At 28.3% G+C, this 16,863-nt stretch overlaps 5 protein-coding genes and 1 non-coding gene across 6 annotated transcripts; 2 read left to right on the top strand and 4 right to left on the bottom strand.

The window, feature by feature from the left end:
* Positions 1 to 627: 627 nt before the first annotated feature.
* PWA37_004980 (uncharacterized protein) lies at positions 628 to 1,941 on the bottom strand (the record flags this gene model as incomplete). The annotated part of the gene is made up of 1 exon (XM_064861442.1): positions 628 to 1,941. One exon carries the CDS (start codon positions 1,939 to 1,941, stop codon positions 628 to 630), a length of 1,314 nt encoding a protein of 437 aa, XP_064717119.1.
* A 1,512-nt stretch (positions 1,942 to 3,453) lies between these two features.
* On the top strand, positions 3,454 to 3,987 carry AHP1 (thioredoxin peroxidase AHP1; the record flags this gene model as incomplete). Its single annotated transcript, XM_064861441.1, has 1 exon — positions 3,454 to 3,987. The coding sequence occupies one exon, from the start codon at positions 3,454 to 3,456 to the stop codon at positions 3,985 to 3,987; it is 534 nt and encodes a 177-aa protein (XP_064717118.1).
* A 545-nt stretch (positions 3,988 to 4,532) lies between these two features.
* Positions 4,533 to 4,925, bottom strand: CCW12 (Ccw12p; the record flags this gene model as incomplete). Its single annotated transcript, XM_064861440.1, has 1 exon — positions 4,533 to 4,925. The coding sequence occupies one exon, from the start codon at positions 4,923 to 4,925 to the stop codon at positions 4,533 to 4,535; it is 393 nt and encodes a 130-aa protein (XP_064717117.1).
* A 3,285-nt stretch (positions 4,926 to 8,210) lies between these two features.
* Positions 8,211 to 9,626, top strand: HOG1 (mitogen-activated protein kinase HOG1; the record flags this gene model as incomplete). The annotated part of the gene is made up of 1 exon (XM_064861439.1): positions 8,211 to 9,626. One exon carries the CDS (start codon positions 8,211 to 8,213, stop codon positions 9,624 to 9,626), a length of 1,416 nt encoding a protein of 471 aa, XP_064717116.1.
* A 2,174-nt stretch (positions 9,627 to 11,800) lies between these two features.
* Positions 11,801 to 11,873, bottom strand: PWA37_004976. The gene has a single exon. It is a non-coding gene; the product is annotated as a tRNA-Arg (tRNA).
* A 2,697-nt stretch (positions 11,874 to 14,570) lies between these two features.
* AVL9 (Avl9p) lies at positions 14,571 to 16,640 on the bottom strand (the record flags this gene model as incomplete). Its single annotated transcript, XM_064861438.1, has 1 exon — positions 14,571 to 16,640. The coding sequence occupies one exon, from the start codon at positions 16,638 to 16,640 to the stop codon at positions 14,571 to 14,573; it is 2,070 nt and encodes a 689-aa protein (XP_064717115.1).
* Between the last annotated feature and the right edge of the window lie 223 nt (positions 16,641 to 16,863).

Genomic DNA, 16,863 nt, shown 5'->3' with positions numbered 1-16,863 from the left:
TCCTGATATTATGGTACATCCGTACACCACATAATATACAGAAAAAACTAATTAAAAATAATTCTTATGGAAATGACAGTAACAAACTCTCATTTTCCAACAATTATGTATGTTATAATTCGGTAAATGGTTTTGTTTTTTAAATTTTGATATTCTTCTTCCTTTTTTTGGGTTGTTTTGAAAAAAAAAAATGAAAATGAATAGTTTGCACGTGACTAATTATACCACTTAAATTGGAAGAAAAAACACTTCCTTTAGTTCCCGGATTAGCGTCTGTGGAACATTTGGTCAATTTGAAACAATACAGAGATGATCAGCAGTTCCCCTGCATAAGGATGAACCGTTTTACAAAGAGATTTATAAGTTTTTTTTTATTCATAACCAAACGAAATGAAAGTTGATACAACGAATATGAATACTCAATTGTTTCTGTACGTATGTTCTTACAACGAACTAGAAGGTTTCTCCTTTTTTATTTTTGTGTCTCACATTAATTTTAAATGGAATTAAAAAGAAACTAAACAGTTCAGAGGTTCGAACCGCGAACTTGTCAATGTGTCAAATAAATAAATTTGGGATGAAAAAGAACAAGAGAATATTCTTCATATAATACATATATATGTAATATTATATAAATTGAGTGGCTTTATTAAATTCTTTTACATTAGTTAAAGCATCAGCTTTAATTGCAATCATCATGATTTTACCATCTTTTATCCCACACTTCCACATCGATTTATTTAAATTCAAAACAAATCCGTGTGAAAATGTCAATTCATCCATATTAGAAAAATCAACAATTCTCTCTATCTGCGTGTATTCAGTAATAAATTGTGCAACATTTCTGCATGGTACTGAATTAATTGTCAGATCACAAATTGATATGCACGCAGGTAAAACTAAATGATCCAATTCTCGACTGCCAACTTGTTTTTTATATTTACACTTAAATTTATTCAAATCTATTTGTTCATTTTGGAAGACCTTCTTGAATTTGTTTTCAAAGTTTTTTAATGTTTCGCCAATCATATCAATATGGATACTTTTTGATGACTTATTAAAAACCAAAGAACTTTCATTTCCATCTAGCTGAAAGACTAATTCATTTGGTGTTGTGTCTATTTGATACGGGCGAGAATACTTGATAATATCCCATGATTTCTTCACCTTGCAATTTGTCTTTTGTTTCTTTTTCTGTGGTTGTAAATCATCAACTTCATCCTCTGAACTTAAATTGGAATTTCCACATGAAGTAGCCTTTTTTTTGTTATGATCTACTGTGCATTCATTGGTTACTTGATTATAACCATGTTTTAAAGTTATGCCATCCTTATGTAAGGAAGATAATTTAATATGAATTTCTGGTAGATTATCATCATATGGATTTGAAATAATCTTATGTTTAATCAATTGATGTTTTAATTTAAAGAATTTAAAATATTCACAGTATTCAATTAGAAATTCTCTATTAGCTACATCAATAATATTTTCAAAACCATTACCAATCTCTGATGAAAACCGAGATTGAATTAAAAGTTCATATAATTGTTCAAAAACAATACTTGATAAGTTTGGGACAAAAGAGTTTTCTATCCAATTGAATTGTAGGCCATTATCAATATGCAGTAAATCTTTATTAATTTTAAAATCTTTATAGCCGATTTGAACCATGTAATAAGGTAAACTTTCAACTAGTTGTTTAAATAAAGAATCTAGTTGGTACTGGATGAGTAATTGCTTAAGGTCGTACCAGATACTATAGGAATTAATTTTGTAGGATATATCCTTGTCTTGTATAAAATCATGGATTAATTTAAAAATCTCTAAGTCACAATCTAATGTTATGTTATCATCATTAGTTTTGAATAAATCCGGGTTATATTTTTGGAATAAACTTTTAGAAACATTAAAATCTTCTTTACCCACATGAACTTTTAACATGAATGAATATATTTAATGAATGAAGAAGGATCTATTACTTTATAAAACGAAAAAAATAAAAACAAAGATATATAAACCAGCTTTAGAATACTTATATGGATGAAACAGTTAAGTAGTTCACAAAAAAGTTTTATTTATTTATTATTAATAGTTTTAGCGTTTATTATAGGTGCCAGAGCAGTTATTTATTAGAAGTTACATAATGAGGAAAAAAAGGAAGAAAGTTAGATCAAGAGAAAATATATTGATTGTAGGTCGCAAGCTATTAAGTGCTAACATCATTATGTTCACTTCTGTTTTATATCTATATATAGGAATTTAGTTAGTATAATATACAACGACGTATCGAAGGTTTTTGTCTTGGTTTGTAAGCCATTTTTAGTGATAGACAACAATACAAAAAGATAAAGAAAATCAAACAATGTCTGGATTACAAATCAAATGTATCCTTTTTTTATTAGTAATCAATCTTTTTTAAAAAAATAAAAAAATAAAAAAATAAAAAAATAAAAAAAAAAAGAAAGAAAAAATGAAACCTAAAATATAACAATAAATTCATGTAAAAAAAGGTAGTTGTCATGGAAACAAAAACCCTATATCTTATTTTTTCTTTTCAATTGGGTATACTAACAACCCTAACTATTGAATTTCTTAAACCCAGTTAGAAAATTTTATTTTCCCAGTCTAGAACAAGTTCTTTGAGAGTATGTAATGTTCCTAGTAGAATGATTACTAATTGAATAAACTGAAAAAGACAATATAAATTTTCGAAACACACTAACAAAATAAAGGCAACCGGGAATCAAATTATCACCGCACAAACAAAAGAATTATTAAAGATCTGATCAGTCGTAATGCTATTATATTACAAATACGCCTTTAAACATAATAATATGACAGGAAAAAAAAGAATTGATAGTCACTAGCGTGCAAACTCTTGTAAATAAGCCTAAAAAGTGTACACTAAATTAAAGGATAGCTGTGGGAAATTCATTATTAATACTATTTCTACTGTTTGCGGTAGTTGTAGTATTATGTAATTAGTAATTAAATCACAGGAAGATAATTGCCAAACTCTTTTTTATTTTTGTTTCTTACTTGACTTATTAATCAGCTTAAAACAATTTTATATTTTTTTATTGTACTCTAATATGATGTAATTGTTACCAGCAACTCTCCACACCCAAAATTTATCATCCCTTTTTTTTTCTTCAATATTTTTTTTCTAGATTCCTTACTGGATATGGGAATATCCTTTATAAGGTGATTTATTTTATACAATAGTTCTTCATCGACGAATTATTAAAATAAAATGATATATAAAGAGAAAGGGGGAAAGATAATGACCCCTTGTTTGTTTAGTTGGTTTTTTTCTTCACCGTAAGTAAATATTTAAACACTTACATTTACATGTCAAAAAACAACAACAACAATAACAACAATATAGTACAGCAATTCTAACATTAGTTTAGAAAAAAAAAAATATAAATATAGATATAAATATAAATAAAAATGTCTGCTCCAATTTTAAACCAACCATTGAACACCCAAGGTTTGTCCTTCCAATATATTGCATTGTCTCCAAAAGATTCTGAACAAGGAGCTTGTAAATTACCAGAAACAGTCAACTGGGATAAGTTCATTGCTGAAAACAAGACTGTAGTGATTACTGGTGCCCCAGCAGCCTTCTCTCCTACATGTTCCATCTCTCATATTCCAGGTTACATTACATACTTGAATGAGTTAGTAGAAGATAAACATGTAGATCAGGTTGTCGTTCTAACTGTTGACAATCCATTTGCCAATCAAGCATGGGCTAAATCATTAGGGGTCAACGATACCACACATATTAAATTTGCTACTGATCCAGCTGGTAAATTAATCAAATCGTTAGGTTATGAATTCAAAGTTGGTGAAGGTGTTTACTGGTCTGGCAGATGGACCATTATTATTGAAGATGGTAAGGTGACTTATGCTGCCAAGGAAGCAAACCCAGCTTCTGATGTCACTGTTTCTTCTGTTGAACAAGTTTTATCTCATTTATAAAGTGTAATAAATTAAATATTTAGATGAATAGAAATATATATATATATATATATATATATATATATGTATGTACACGATTATGTGTATGACACCTCCTTCTTTTTTAATGAAATAATATAAGTATGAATATACTTTTGAATATTCTTTTTTTTGTTGTTCAGTTTTCTTGATAAACTTTAATTATTCCTAGAAAAACAAATGCAGAAGAAAAACAAGCTAGGATAAGAAGAAGATGGATGTTCCTTCTTTTTCTACATCTTTTATTCAAGAATAGATATGTAAATTATACTTTATGAAAACAAAAAAAAAAAGAAAAACTAATAGACTGATAGATACAACATACGTATAATATATTTAAAATAATATTAAAAATAATGGAATATAAATTCAAAAAAGAAAAAAGAAATTATTATTAATGTAATTAAATATGATTAAATAATAATGTTCATTTATCTATTTATTTGTGTAAGTCCCTTTTTTTATATTTCTTTTATTCTATTTTCTATTATTATTGCTATTATCATAAGCTCTTGTTCATCTTAGATTTATAATAAGAAAGCAGCAGCACCAGCTAATAAAGCACCAGCAGCTGGTAAGGCCTTAGCACCAGCACCGTGGTAAGAGGAAACACTGTGCTTAGTAGAAGCGGCAGAGGTAGCGTTCTTGGAAATGTGAGCAGAAGAAGTAGCAACAGTAGTGTTGGCAGCGGCAGAAAGTGGACACCAGGTGGTGTATTGAGTAACAACGTTGTCAACAGTAACGGTAGCAGTAGAGACTAAAGCTGGAGAGACGGTTTCCTTACAGATGTGGTCTTCACAGGAGGTGATAGTAACTAAAGTAGTTAAGTTTTCAGTAGCAGTAGAGGTAACAGTGGAGTTGTATTGAGCGTTAGCAACGGCAGCGACAGCAGCAACAGTAGCGACGGTGGAAAATTGCATTTTTGTTCTTTCTTTCAATAGTTTGTTAGGAAGGGGCAAATAAAAAATAAAATAGAGTTGCAAAAGTTAATAAGCGAGTGGATCGAAGATTAATTTCTTGATTTCTTTCGGCAAAAAGTTGAAAATTTTGTAGAAGAAATGTAACTAGAGATCAGGAACTAAAGATCGAGGAATAAGAACCACACGCATATATATATATATATATATATATATATATATTTGTTTATCACAAAGAAAAAAAAAATAAAAAATCAAAAAAAAATTGTTGTAAAAAGTTTTACTTGGTGAAGAAATGAAAAAAAAAAAAAAAAAAAAAAAAAAAAAAAAAACAAAAAAACACTCAAAATTGTTTATTTTCCTAAAATGGAAGGAGGAGGCAAAAAAAAACACGTGTGGAACAGAATTTTGCAAAATTGCATCACCATTCGTGGTGTCTTTTTGCAAAAAAAAAAAATGTTACAACCCTACCGTCCTGTAACGCATATCTAACTTTTTTTTTCTTGATTAGACCCTAACAATAGTTAGTTGAACAGAAAACAATGTATTTATTCTATAGATAAATATATAGATAGTATTGAATTATAGTATCATTGTAAATGTTTACATTTAATGATTAGTAAAATGCTTTCTATTTTTCTTTTCTTTTCTTTTCTTTTCACTCAGTTGCTAATACTAACTAGACTTTAGTAAGACAATATTGGAGTAGTAAGTTAGAAAACAAGTATTTTTATAAATGAACATCTCGTAGATTTATAAATTTACAGAATAATGAATATATACGTATATGTCTAAAATTCATGTTAATGGACACGTTCCAAGATGTCTTTTACAAAACCCTAACTCCAAATCACTGTGGAAGTTGGAGGAATGTAAAACATTTTTGCTTAGCCCGGATTTTTCTTGTGCTCGTGCTATGCCTGCTTTCTTTTCTCCCCTTTAATTTGTGAGTTTCTAGGCCCTAGTTCTTTTTTTTTTATTTTTCTTGTCAAGCGATCTCCACATACAAAAAAACAAAACAAAACAAAACATGTCCCTGTTTTTTCTTTCTGCTTTTCTAACAGGAATTTCCCTCTCCTTCTTCTCCTCTTGTATGCATGCAATCCCACCAAATAAACAAAATTAACAAAGTGGAACAGAGGTGAAAAGGAAATTTAGCGGTTGTTGTCAGTTTAGTTTAATTTCTTTAACTCGGTGATAGTCAAACGTAATATCTCGAATGTTTTGTTTTCATATTCTTTTTTATTTTTTATTTTTTTTTTTTTTTCACATTGATCTTTAGTATTATGTTAGCTAATATTACCACAAAAAAACAAAACAAAAAAAAACACGCCATTTGCCTAATTTGGAATAAACCCTGCGTTAAATTGTTTATGCTTGCTTTTTTTAATTATTTTATTTTATTTTTTTGTTCTTGTAAGTTCGAGAAGGCAGAGAGAAAGATGGAGAAGTTTCAAACTCTATTTTATTTCTTTTGTGAAAGTTGCCCATTGACCTCTAGATAATCTAGATAGATTTCGTCAAATTCGACTTCTGCTTCTTTTTTTTGTTTCTTTTGGTTATTTTATTTGTAAACTTTTGAATAACACTTTTAAAAATGGTGTAGAAGAAATAAAAATGAAAAGAAAAGAAAATACAATTCGTAACAGTCCACGAAATGCAATTGACGCGCATCTCTCTTTCTTTTTTCTTTTTTCTTTTTTCTTTTTTCTTGTTTTATTATTGTTGTTTGTTTATTTGTTCGCTTTTTTTGTGTTCAAATAACGTAATTTATGGTTTCGTGTTTGTATTTTGACACTTTAAGTGTCTAACGGAGTTAATCATTCATTGTACAAATGCATTTGCTTCTACCTTTTTTTTACCTGATGAATTTATTAATTCAGTTAATGGTTATGACTATCAAAGAAAGAAATTTATATATATATATATATACATGCAAAGATACAGTACGCTCTTAAAAGTAATATCGAACGAGCTCGTTTTAGACAATTAAACACGCGATATTATTTCTGTTTTTGATTTTTTTTCTTCCAAAGAGTGTTCTCTTTGTTAGTGCTTGCCTTAATTGTTATATTTGGAATGTCTAAAATTAATCCTCGTATTGTGGTGAATATTCATGGGTTTTCTCTTTTCTTTTTTTTTCCTTCTTTGCTTTTGTTTTTGAATGTTTTCATTTCAGTATTGATCAATAATAAAAAAAAAAAAAGCCGTTTCTAATTTTGATTTAACAGACAAAGTAAGTATTTTAATGTTTTAATAGTTCTATGCTTTTTTCTTCATCTACATTATATGTGGACATTATCTCTTTTTTTTTGTTTTATTATGACAATATAAATAATTCTTGTTAAACTTTGCTTGTAAAACATATACATATATATATGATACGCTCTATTTACTTAAATATATTTGGGTAAGTAATATTATTGATATTGAAAAAAAATATCTGTTCCAAGCTGCTTGTCTTAGTGATATGTAGCGGCTTTTTAATGCGGAAATAATTCCGTCGCATAACTGAACAAAGTTTTTTTTTATTGCCTTTTTTTTACGTAATCCTTTGTCCTTTTTCTTTTCTTTTTTTTCTCTTTCTTTAAAAAAAAAAAATAAATCGATTCCACCAAAGATTTCTTTACTTCTCCCGCCGCTTCGTCCGCTACCATTTTTCTTTTCTTAGTCGTTCTAATTTTTTTTTTTTCCTTATATTTTTTTGTATTTCTTTATTTCTTTATTTTCTTTTTTTATTTTTCTTTTTTTTTTATCCTGGCTTCTCTTTTGTTTTTCTCGCCCTTCAGTATGATAACGGTTGCTATCTACAAGAAAACTTAAACTAGGAAAAGAAAAAAATAAAAATAAAAATAAGAATTTGAAGTAGAACAATATTATAAACATTTTTCAATCCTTCTTATGTCTACTGTACACGTATATAATTTTAGTCATTATTTACTTGCTATTTAGTACAATTATATACATTCATATTAACCTCCTCAACTCCCTAGAACCACTGTTTTTTTTTATTATTTATCACCCTGCTACTATTAAATATTAATTGTAATATAAATATTCACAGATTAAGATTGTTATAGATACCCCTATTCCCTTCCGTCTCCATCAAACATCTATTTCTGAAGATAAATAAAAACTATATTTTGCTTTTGTTTATTCTTTTTTTTTTTTTTATTTCATTTTAGTTCTCTTTTTCTATTATTATTCTCATTATCATTATAGTTACTGTTGTCGTTACCATTGTTGTCGATATTTTTGTATATATATATATATTTTCCATTTTAAAACATGTCTGCTAACGAGGAATTTGTAAGAACACAGATTTTCGGTACTGTTTTCGAGATTACCAACAGATATATAGATTTAAATCCAGTAGGTATGGGTGCCTTTGGGTTGGTTTGTTCCGCAACTGACACTCTTACAAACCAACCTGTGGCCATTAAAAAAATTATGAAACCCTTTTCAACAGCAGTGCTAGCTAAAAGAACTTATAGAGAACTCAAACTGTTAAAACATTTAAGACACGAAAACTTGATTTGTTTACAAGACATCTTTTTGTCCCCCTTGGAAGATATCTATTTTGTTACAGAACTACAAGGCACAGACTTGCATCAATTGCTACAAACAAGACCATTGGAAAAACAATTTGTACAATACTTCTTATACCAAATCTTAAGGGGCTTGAAATATGTTCATTCTGCAGGTGTCATCCATAGAGATCTAAAACCCTCAAATATCCTCATTAATGAAAATTGCGATCTAAAGATCTGTGATTTTGGTCTGGCAAGAATCCAAGATCCACAAATGACAGGCTATGTGTCCACGAGATATTATAGAGCTCCAGAAATCATGTTGACTTGGCAAAAATATGACACTGAAGTAGATATCTGGTCGGCTGGTTGCATCTTCTCAGAAATGATCGAGGGAAAACCGTTATTCCCAGGCAAAGACCATGTTCATCAGTTCTCTATTATAACAGACTTACTAGGTTCTCCACCAGAGGATGTCATTAATACAATATGTTCCGAAAATACTTTGAAGTTCGTCACATCTCTACCACATCGTGATCCAGTACCTTTCAGTGAAAGATTCAAAAATGTAGAACCAGATGCCGTGGATTTATTGTCTTTGATGCTAGTATTCGACCCAAGGAAAAGAATAACTGCAGCTCAAGCTTTGGCACATCCTTATTTGGCACCGTACCATGATCCAACAGATGAACCAGTGGCTGAAGCTAAATTTGATTGGCATTTCAACGACGCAGATTTGCCAGTAGAAACCTGGAGAATAATGATGTATTCAGAAATTTTGGATTTCCATAAAATAGACGGTACTGATGGTCAGATTGATACAAATGCAACATTCGATGACCAAGTGATTGCTGCAACTGCTGCTGCTGCTGAAGCACAAGCACAAGCAAGAGCACAATTACAAGACTATGTAAATAATAACAACAATAATAATAATAACAATAATAATAATAGCAACAACAATAATAGCAATAACAATAATGGTGTTAATGTTAATGATAATACAAATGTAGTAAGTGCTAATAATAATGGTAGTGGGAATGGTAATAGTAATAGTAATAGTAATAATGCTTACAATAATCTGGTCCCACAGAACAATAACAATAGTACTGATAATACAATACTATCTAACTATGCTGATCAAGCGACACATTTTGTTAATGAATTTCTATAATTCTATTGTTAACAGTATTTCTACATTGTAGAATTTTTTCTAGAATTCACAAAACCATTATTGACACTCTTTCTATTCCATAGTTTTTCTCCTATTATTAACTCTTCCTTTTATATGTAATTAGCATTATATAAGAAATAATATAAATAATTTTATATTAGAGTAATAATATCTGGATTTTAGTAAGAAAATATACGATACGTTTTTCAAAATGGATTCAAAATCTGCAATAAACAGGAATTTCTATGTTATTTATCTCACAGATATCAAAAGTTGAACTTAATCTAATTTATGCTTTATTAATATTTAATATTTATTGTGTGAATCTCTCTTTTTTTTCCAAAAGATTAAAGGAAAAAATTTTATTTTTTTTTTAATTTGCCAAAAGAACATACAATAAATAAACAAATTAACGATCCTAAAACATTTGATCTATCTTAAGCAATGGAATTATTCTATAAAAAAAAAAACTTTTAACCGAATTAAAATAATTTATCTATTTGTGATTATATGTTGAATGATCTTTTGTCACACATATCTGTTGAAATAAAATGTTCTATAATGAAATAGATAGAACAATAAGATATTAGCAGACACTAAACAATAAATTGTTGAGTAATAATTGTTGAGAGGTCACCAAAGGTTGTTGAGTTTGTTTATTAAATATCTTACTGTTCGTAGAGGAAAATGGCTTAATGTTAACATATATAAAGCCAAGGATTTCATCATACATTGTTTTTATCTTATTTACAATCTTTGTATATTATTATTTCTATGTTGTATATAGAGAAAGAAAGTGAAGAACTTTATTATAATTTTATATACTAAATCTGTTTAATATAATATTGAGAATGTTTACTATATATCCAATGAAAAAAGGCGCCCATTCTCAACAATATCCATAAATAAGGACATTTTATTAGGACTATATTGTTTTCTTTCAATATTTCACAGTATAAACCATATTATACATAAAATTTTTTCCAAAAATCTAAAAACTATATTTTTCACATGGCTCTTTTAGTTATACTACAACCTTTTATTTCTAAGAATATTTTTTTGGATGTTTTGCATTAAGAATCTAACTATTAGAAATACTTTGAGAACCTGTTAACTATATAGTCACTGTTTATCGAATATAATAAAACCTAATATTTCAAGAACTTATATATAACCTCTCTTTCATTTCATGTGAAAGAGATCTTAAAAACAGTATAAATATATTTGCACTTTAACATAATTCTATAATTTTAACTCAACTAAAAGTTATTTTTCTATTGTGACACAAGATAATATTCTACTTTTGTTTATATAAGTTACGTATTGAGTTATTTTCTCTAGAAAAATAAAATTATTCCAAGGCTTGGTGATAATATAACTAGTTTTTATATACAGGAAAATTTTCAATAAGTACAGAAACAGAGTCTAAGATCTTAATGTATTTTTCCTATTCTATCTTTCAAAAGTATACTGTAAAATCTTTTGTCCAAAGAGAAAGCATTATCAAAATGTAATCCTATGAGGTAAAAATATTTGTTATCGTTTATATATTTTCTTCTTCCTAAAAACATCAAAAATAAAAATGTTTTTCACTACATGATCATTCAAAAATCTTCTACACCTACTAATCAACCAACCATCTCTTGCGGTGCCAAAAATGGATGCATAATATCCTTTCGAATCCATTAGTGAATTTTGTTTGTACAAAGTGTCATAATCCAAGTGAACAGAAAGAATATCTTTTTAAACTAACAGTTCGTATCAAATGACAATAATAAAAAAGTCACAAATGTAATAACCCAGAGGTTATGTGTTTCTGATAACAGTTAATCTTGTTGAAATCTCAATAATATTTCACTTGGATAGATATAAGATATAGACTCTTTCTATATCTCTAGCTGTAATATTCCTATATATCTATATATCTATATCCCTAATCTAAGATAACCTAATAGTATACACTTATATACTATATCTAAACCTAGGTAGTCCTTGGTTCCTTGTTCCTTCTTCTTGGTTGCTCTCTTGTACTTATGTTGGTTACTCCTGTTTTTATGTGTGTTTGTAAAATTTTGCAAAAAGGAAAGTTTAGAAAAATATCATCAACCCTCATCTTTCTAAACAAACCCTAAACAGTAATATCAGGGATATTACAGCAAAAATAAAAAACAATACTTCCCCGCCAGGACTCGAACCTGGAGTCTTCTGGTTCGTAGCCAGACGCCGTGACCATTGGGCCACGAGGAACAAGTATCTTGCTATTGTCTTAGAATAGAATAATAATTACCATGATTAGAGAATTGGGGTGCAGTTCTAATCTACTAGTGCACCTAGATTAATGTAATAAATTTTAGGGTTTGAATCAGTCAGATCATTAATGTACTAATCTGAATAATTGATCGAGCTCCAAAAAACACATAAAAAGACAACATTTTCTGGAAATAAAAGATCATCTTCCATAACCGTTTTTTGTAAATAATCTATATATTGTATAAAAACATAAATAGAAAAACAAGCAATAATCCTTAATTCTCCTATGTATAACGTTCTTATATATTTGTTATTGCCCTTACTATTCGTTCAATAGTCCTATTAAAAGAATTGGTTCTAAGTCCAAATTATAACACCATGCGTTGTAGTATTAAATTATCAGATTCTTTGTGTATTCCAGGGAAGCGCAAATAATATTAATAGTTATTCAAATAATCGAGACAGTAATCAACTATAGGCGATACTATACTTACTAAAACAGTCTTATATATTGAGCGGCTTATATCGAGCTAATATAATTATTCGAAGTTACCTGACTTGTTACTTGCTTGTTGTTCTATTTATGTTTATATATAATATATAAATTATTTACAAGAAACGGTTATGGAAGATGATCTTTTATCTCCAGAAAACGTTGTTCTTTTATATGTTTTCTGGAGCTCGATCGATTATTCAGATTGGTACATTAATGATCTGACTGATTCAAACCCTAAAATTTATTACATTAATTTAGGTGCACTAGTGGATTAGAACTGCACCCCAATTCTCTAATCATGGTAATTAGTAATACACGTGGGACTTATTAAAACAATAGATAAATTCTAGATTTGCCAAAATCTTATATAATCTTGATGGTAATAACTATTCTATTCTATAACACCATGTGTTGTAGACCAACCTTGATATTATGATTAAATAAAAAAAAGGATTAGGGTTGAAAAATATTGTTAGGGTATTTGTAATGGTTGTCAAGAAAAAGTTCTAGTCTGGATTTATAGGACTTAGGATTTGTTGATAAATCCCATGTGATTGTTGAATACTAAGTAACAAAATGAAACATTCATGAAACATCAATGAGTTAATTAATGAGAGATGTGTTTACGGTGACAATCGTTACAGAACCCCAAATAAGAAACTATCAACCCATGATTCATATATAAAGGACCATCATCTTGATATCTAAATTTGTATGTTTAATTGATTTATAATTATATGTAACATATTGTATAATACGAAAAAGAACAAGCAATAATCCTTTAATTCTCTTATATATATAACGTTCTTATATATTTGTTATTGCCCTTACTATTCGTCCAATAGTCCTATTAAAAGAATTGGTTCTAAGTCCAAATTATAACACCATGTGCTGTTGTTTGGATTATACAACTAACCTATATAATTGAACTGCCGAACGGAAAATTAGGGCAATAAAAAAGTATTATTGGAATTTGGAGCCCTCAGCGTCCATGGTAATGGTAGACATCGTTAAGTTATAGATGCTTGTTTTATTGTGTACTAACTACATGTATATACTTATTATATAGTGTGTACAGTATACATTTTTATATTTACTTCAAGTTTTCTTTTAAGTTTTTCATTTTTCTTCAAAGCTGTGAAAAACATATTTGGTGAAAAATAAAATGTCTTCCTGATATTATGGTACATCCGTACACCACATAATATACAGAAAAAACTAATTAAAAATAATTCTTATGGAAATGACAGTAACAAACTCTCATTTTCCAACAATTATATATAGAAGAACAATAACTTTAAGAAGAAAATTCATCTTTCATAACTTCCCTTTCATACACGATCTATATAATATGTACAATAAGATATAACGGGAATTAAAAAGAAAAGTCAGGATCAATATCTCAAGAAAAATAAGTTTAAGATAGTCCATTTACTAATATCATTAATGATAAAAATAAACCCATATTTAATTAACAGTGGATAATGAAAAACAGAATCAAAATAACTTGACAATCTTATTTTAAACCTATACACATATAACTATTTTTTTTAAGCATTTTTGTTGCTATTCAACCAAATGAAGTTCTATAAAAAAACCCTTTTATTAGAGTTACGAGATATCTTATAACTCATATGGTCTAATTACATACATAGTTTCCAAATATTTTTAATTACAATAATGTATGTTTTTTCAACTTGCGTAAATTTTTTGTTTTGATCTTTTTATCCGTTGAACTATTATATATTGTAATTGCAAATAATTGTATCCATAATTTTTTTAGTTATAGCCACTACAAAAAAATAACTAAGAGAATTAATATTACGGTAATAAACATGGGTTTGATATACCCGTTAACAACTACTTTATAATACTCTATCAATCTTATATAACTTAAAAATATTTACTCTCTACAAAAATCGAAAAAAAAAAACTGCAACCAAACTTTTCAAACAAATTTGATAATGATACTGAAAAATCTGTATTCTATTATTAATCATTAAGTTCATTTATGGCTCTGTTAATAAAATATCACAATAATATACTTACTAAAAAACAAAATCTTCCTAAATTTTTTAGTCTATACTTACAACATAAACCAATATTTTATACAGTCAATAATTTCATATCAAATGATTTTCGGAATAAACAAAAAAATAAAAAACTATTAATCTCTTATGTAGCTACGTACCTATGAGCTAGTTCCCTTTATCTAAAACAACGGTCGAATCAACATTTAATTCCTCACCACTATTATTATGAGAAATAGATAGACCAGATACCGTCTCGTCGCTACTATCTTCATTTTGATTTTTATTGACATAAATTCCAAGTCCCAATAAAGCATTTTCAAAAACATTTCTTGTACTTTTGTGAGATAAATTATTATTTAAACTAATCTCCTTGGTAACATGAGACATATCTTCTTCCTTTTCTTTGAGAAATTCATTTTTTGAAGTGGTTAATTGGTCATCATCTCTTGTAGATTGTTCTGTTTGTTGGTGTTGCTCTTTCTTATCCTTTTTAAAATACTCTTTCCATTGGCTCCATATATTATTTGTTGGTGGTTGCAACTGACTGTTAGATACCATTGATGAATTTAAGATTGACTGAGATCCAGACGCTGTTCTTGATATACTATTTGCTTCATCTTCATTAGAAACTTTATTTATACTGTTATCATTATCAACATTTTCCTTATCGTTATTTTTATCTAGATTCTTTGCGTCACTATTAATACTCTCCTTACTTCGACTAGCCGTACTTTTTTTCAAATTTTGTAAAGTATTTAGAAACCTTTGTTGAAATATAGTAAATGGATCAACACCATTGTAAACATGTCTTGGCGGGAATAAATCAAAAATACGATCATCTGTTATAGCATTGAAAATGCGGAAATTTTGTGTAGTCAACCATGATTTTACCCAATTAATATTAAATGTATTTATTGGTCTATTTTTAATCATATCTTCTGGAATTGTAGCCATTGCCATTTCATTACCATCATGTAACTTCAGATATTCATATAATTTTACACTGCTTAATAAACCAAACAAATATTCTTCAAATTGACTTCGAAGGAAATCATCACTACCTTCATATGATATATTTGTTATCTTTGTAGATTTTTCGTCTAAATTATCCGAACTAATGTTGTTAGAAGTCTCTACTGAATTAACAATATCCACAAGTGAATCAATCCATTTCTTATCATGATGTGAAAGACTTAATAATGGTTGCAAATCTTTATTGAGAATCTCAATAGTGTTTTCATCCATATTAACAAAAACTTCACATAATTGGTCTCTTTGTTCGTATAATAAAGAATTTGACGTTCCAATCATGAAAAATTTTGTCTTATCACTTTTAATGTTACCAATTTGTTGTAGTGGTGTGTAAGGTGAAAACAATCCACCTTTCTCAAATATTCGTAAAGGTAACCCAAGAAACTTATAAACAGATTTTTTATCACTAGATTTAAAAGAGTCAACTACTTGCCCATTCTCCAGGCCTTTCTTATCATATAACTGTGGACTAATGGAATCATCCAAGTTAAATATTAAATCAGGTATTAGACTTATTAAACCAAATTGTAAATTACAAATATTTTCAACATGGTTCCCATAAACAATAATTTTTCTTTCCAATAGCAATGCCTTTAACAAAACCAATAAATTTTTTTTGTATGTCAATAATAAATTTTGTAAATGTATGCCCATATAAGTTTGACTATTATCGTTGTCTTGTGACAAGTATTTATAACTAATGGGACTATATATCGATATGAGACTATCATATAATGTATTTATTATTTTCTTGTCTGTAAAATCATGCTGCATGAAGAATACATTGGTAACAATACTTAACTTCTCTTTAATTTGACTTAGAATTGGTTTAAAAGATATCACCACAATTGCTTTTTGAACAGTCGATCTAGTTACACTCTCATCTTTAATCAAAAGTTCATCAGATTTAATCTGTTGTGAACACGATATTCCATACAATGTCGTATAATTCTCCATTTCACTCTCTGATATTTTAGTTACATCATTTGGATAACTAGATTTATCTTGTTTATTATAAAGTAAGGTGAAGTATGTGAACGTTTCTTCAAAAGAATGTGAGCCATCCGGAAGGGCTTGAAATGGTAAATCTGTCCATAATCGATCTGCTTGAACGCCGTCTGGTAAACCATACCAATATTCTACTTCTGGACCTCTTTTATGATGAAAGTCAACCAAACAAACACCAAATATTATTGATTCCATATCTATTCATTTATATTGTCTCTGGTGTTGCAATCATATAATATCTTCCGGTAGTTAGCAACTAATAAAATAAGAACAATCAATGTCAACAACAAAGAAAATCTCTAAGACATGCTAATATCTTATAGATTATCCACTTGTTGTTATTTTTGAAGAGACATCCTTCATTATCTTTACTTAACTTTACCGTCACTTAGTATTTTTTTTGACCTCAGCGAGTTTA

Source organism: Arxiozyma heterogenica, assembly GCF_036370985.1.
Source record: "Arxiozyma heterogenica strain weizmannii chromosome Unknown scaffold_7, whole genome shotgun sequence".
Classification (NCBI taxonomy): Eukaryota; Fungi; Ascomycota; class Saccharomycetes; order Saccharomycetales; family Saccharomycetaceae; genus Arxiozyma; species Arxiozyma heterogenica.
This window is presented reverse-complemented; position numbering and strand designations above follow the sequence as displayed.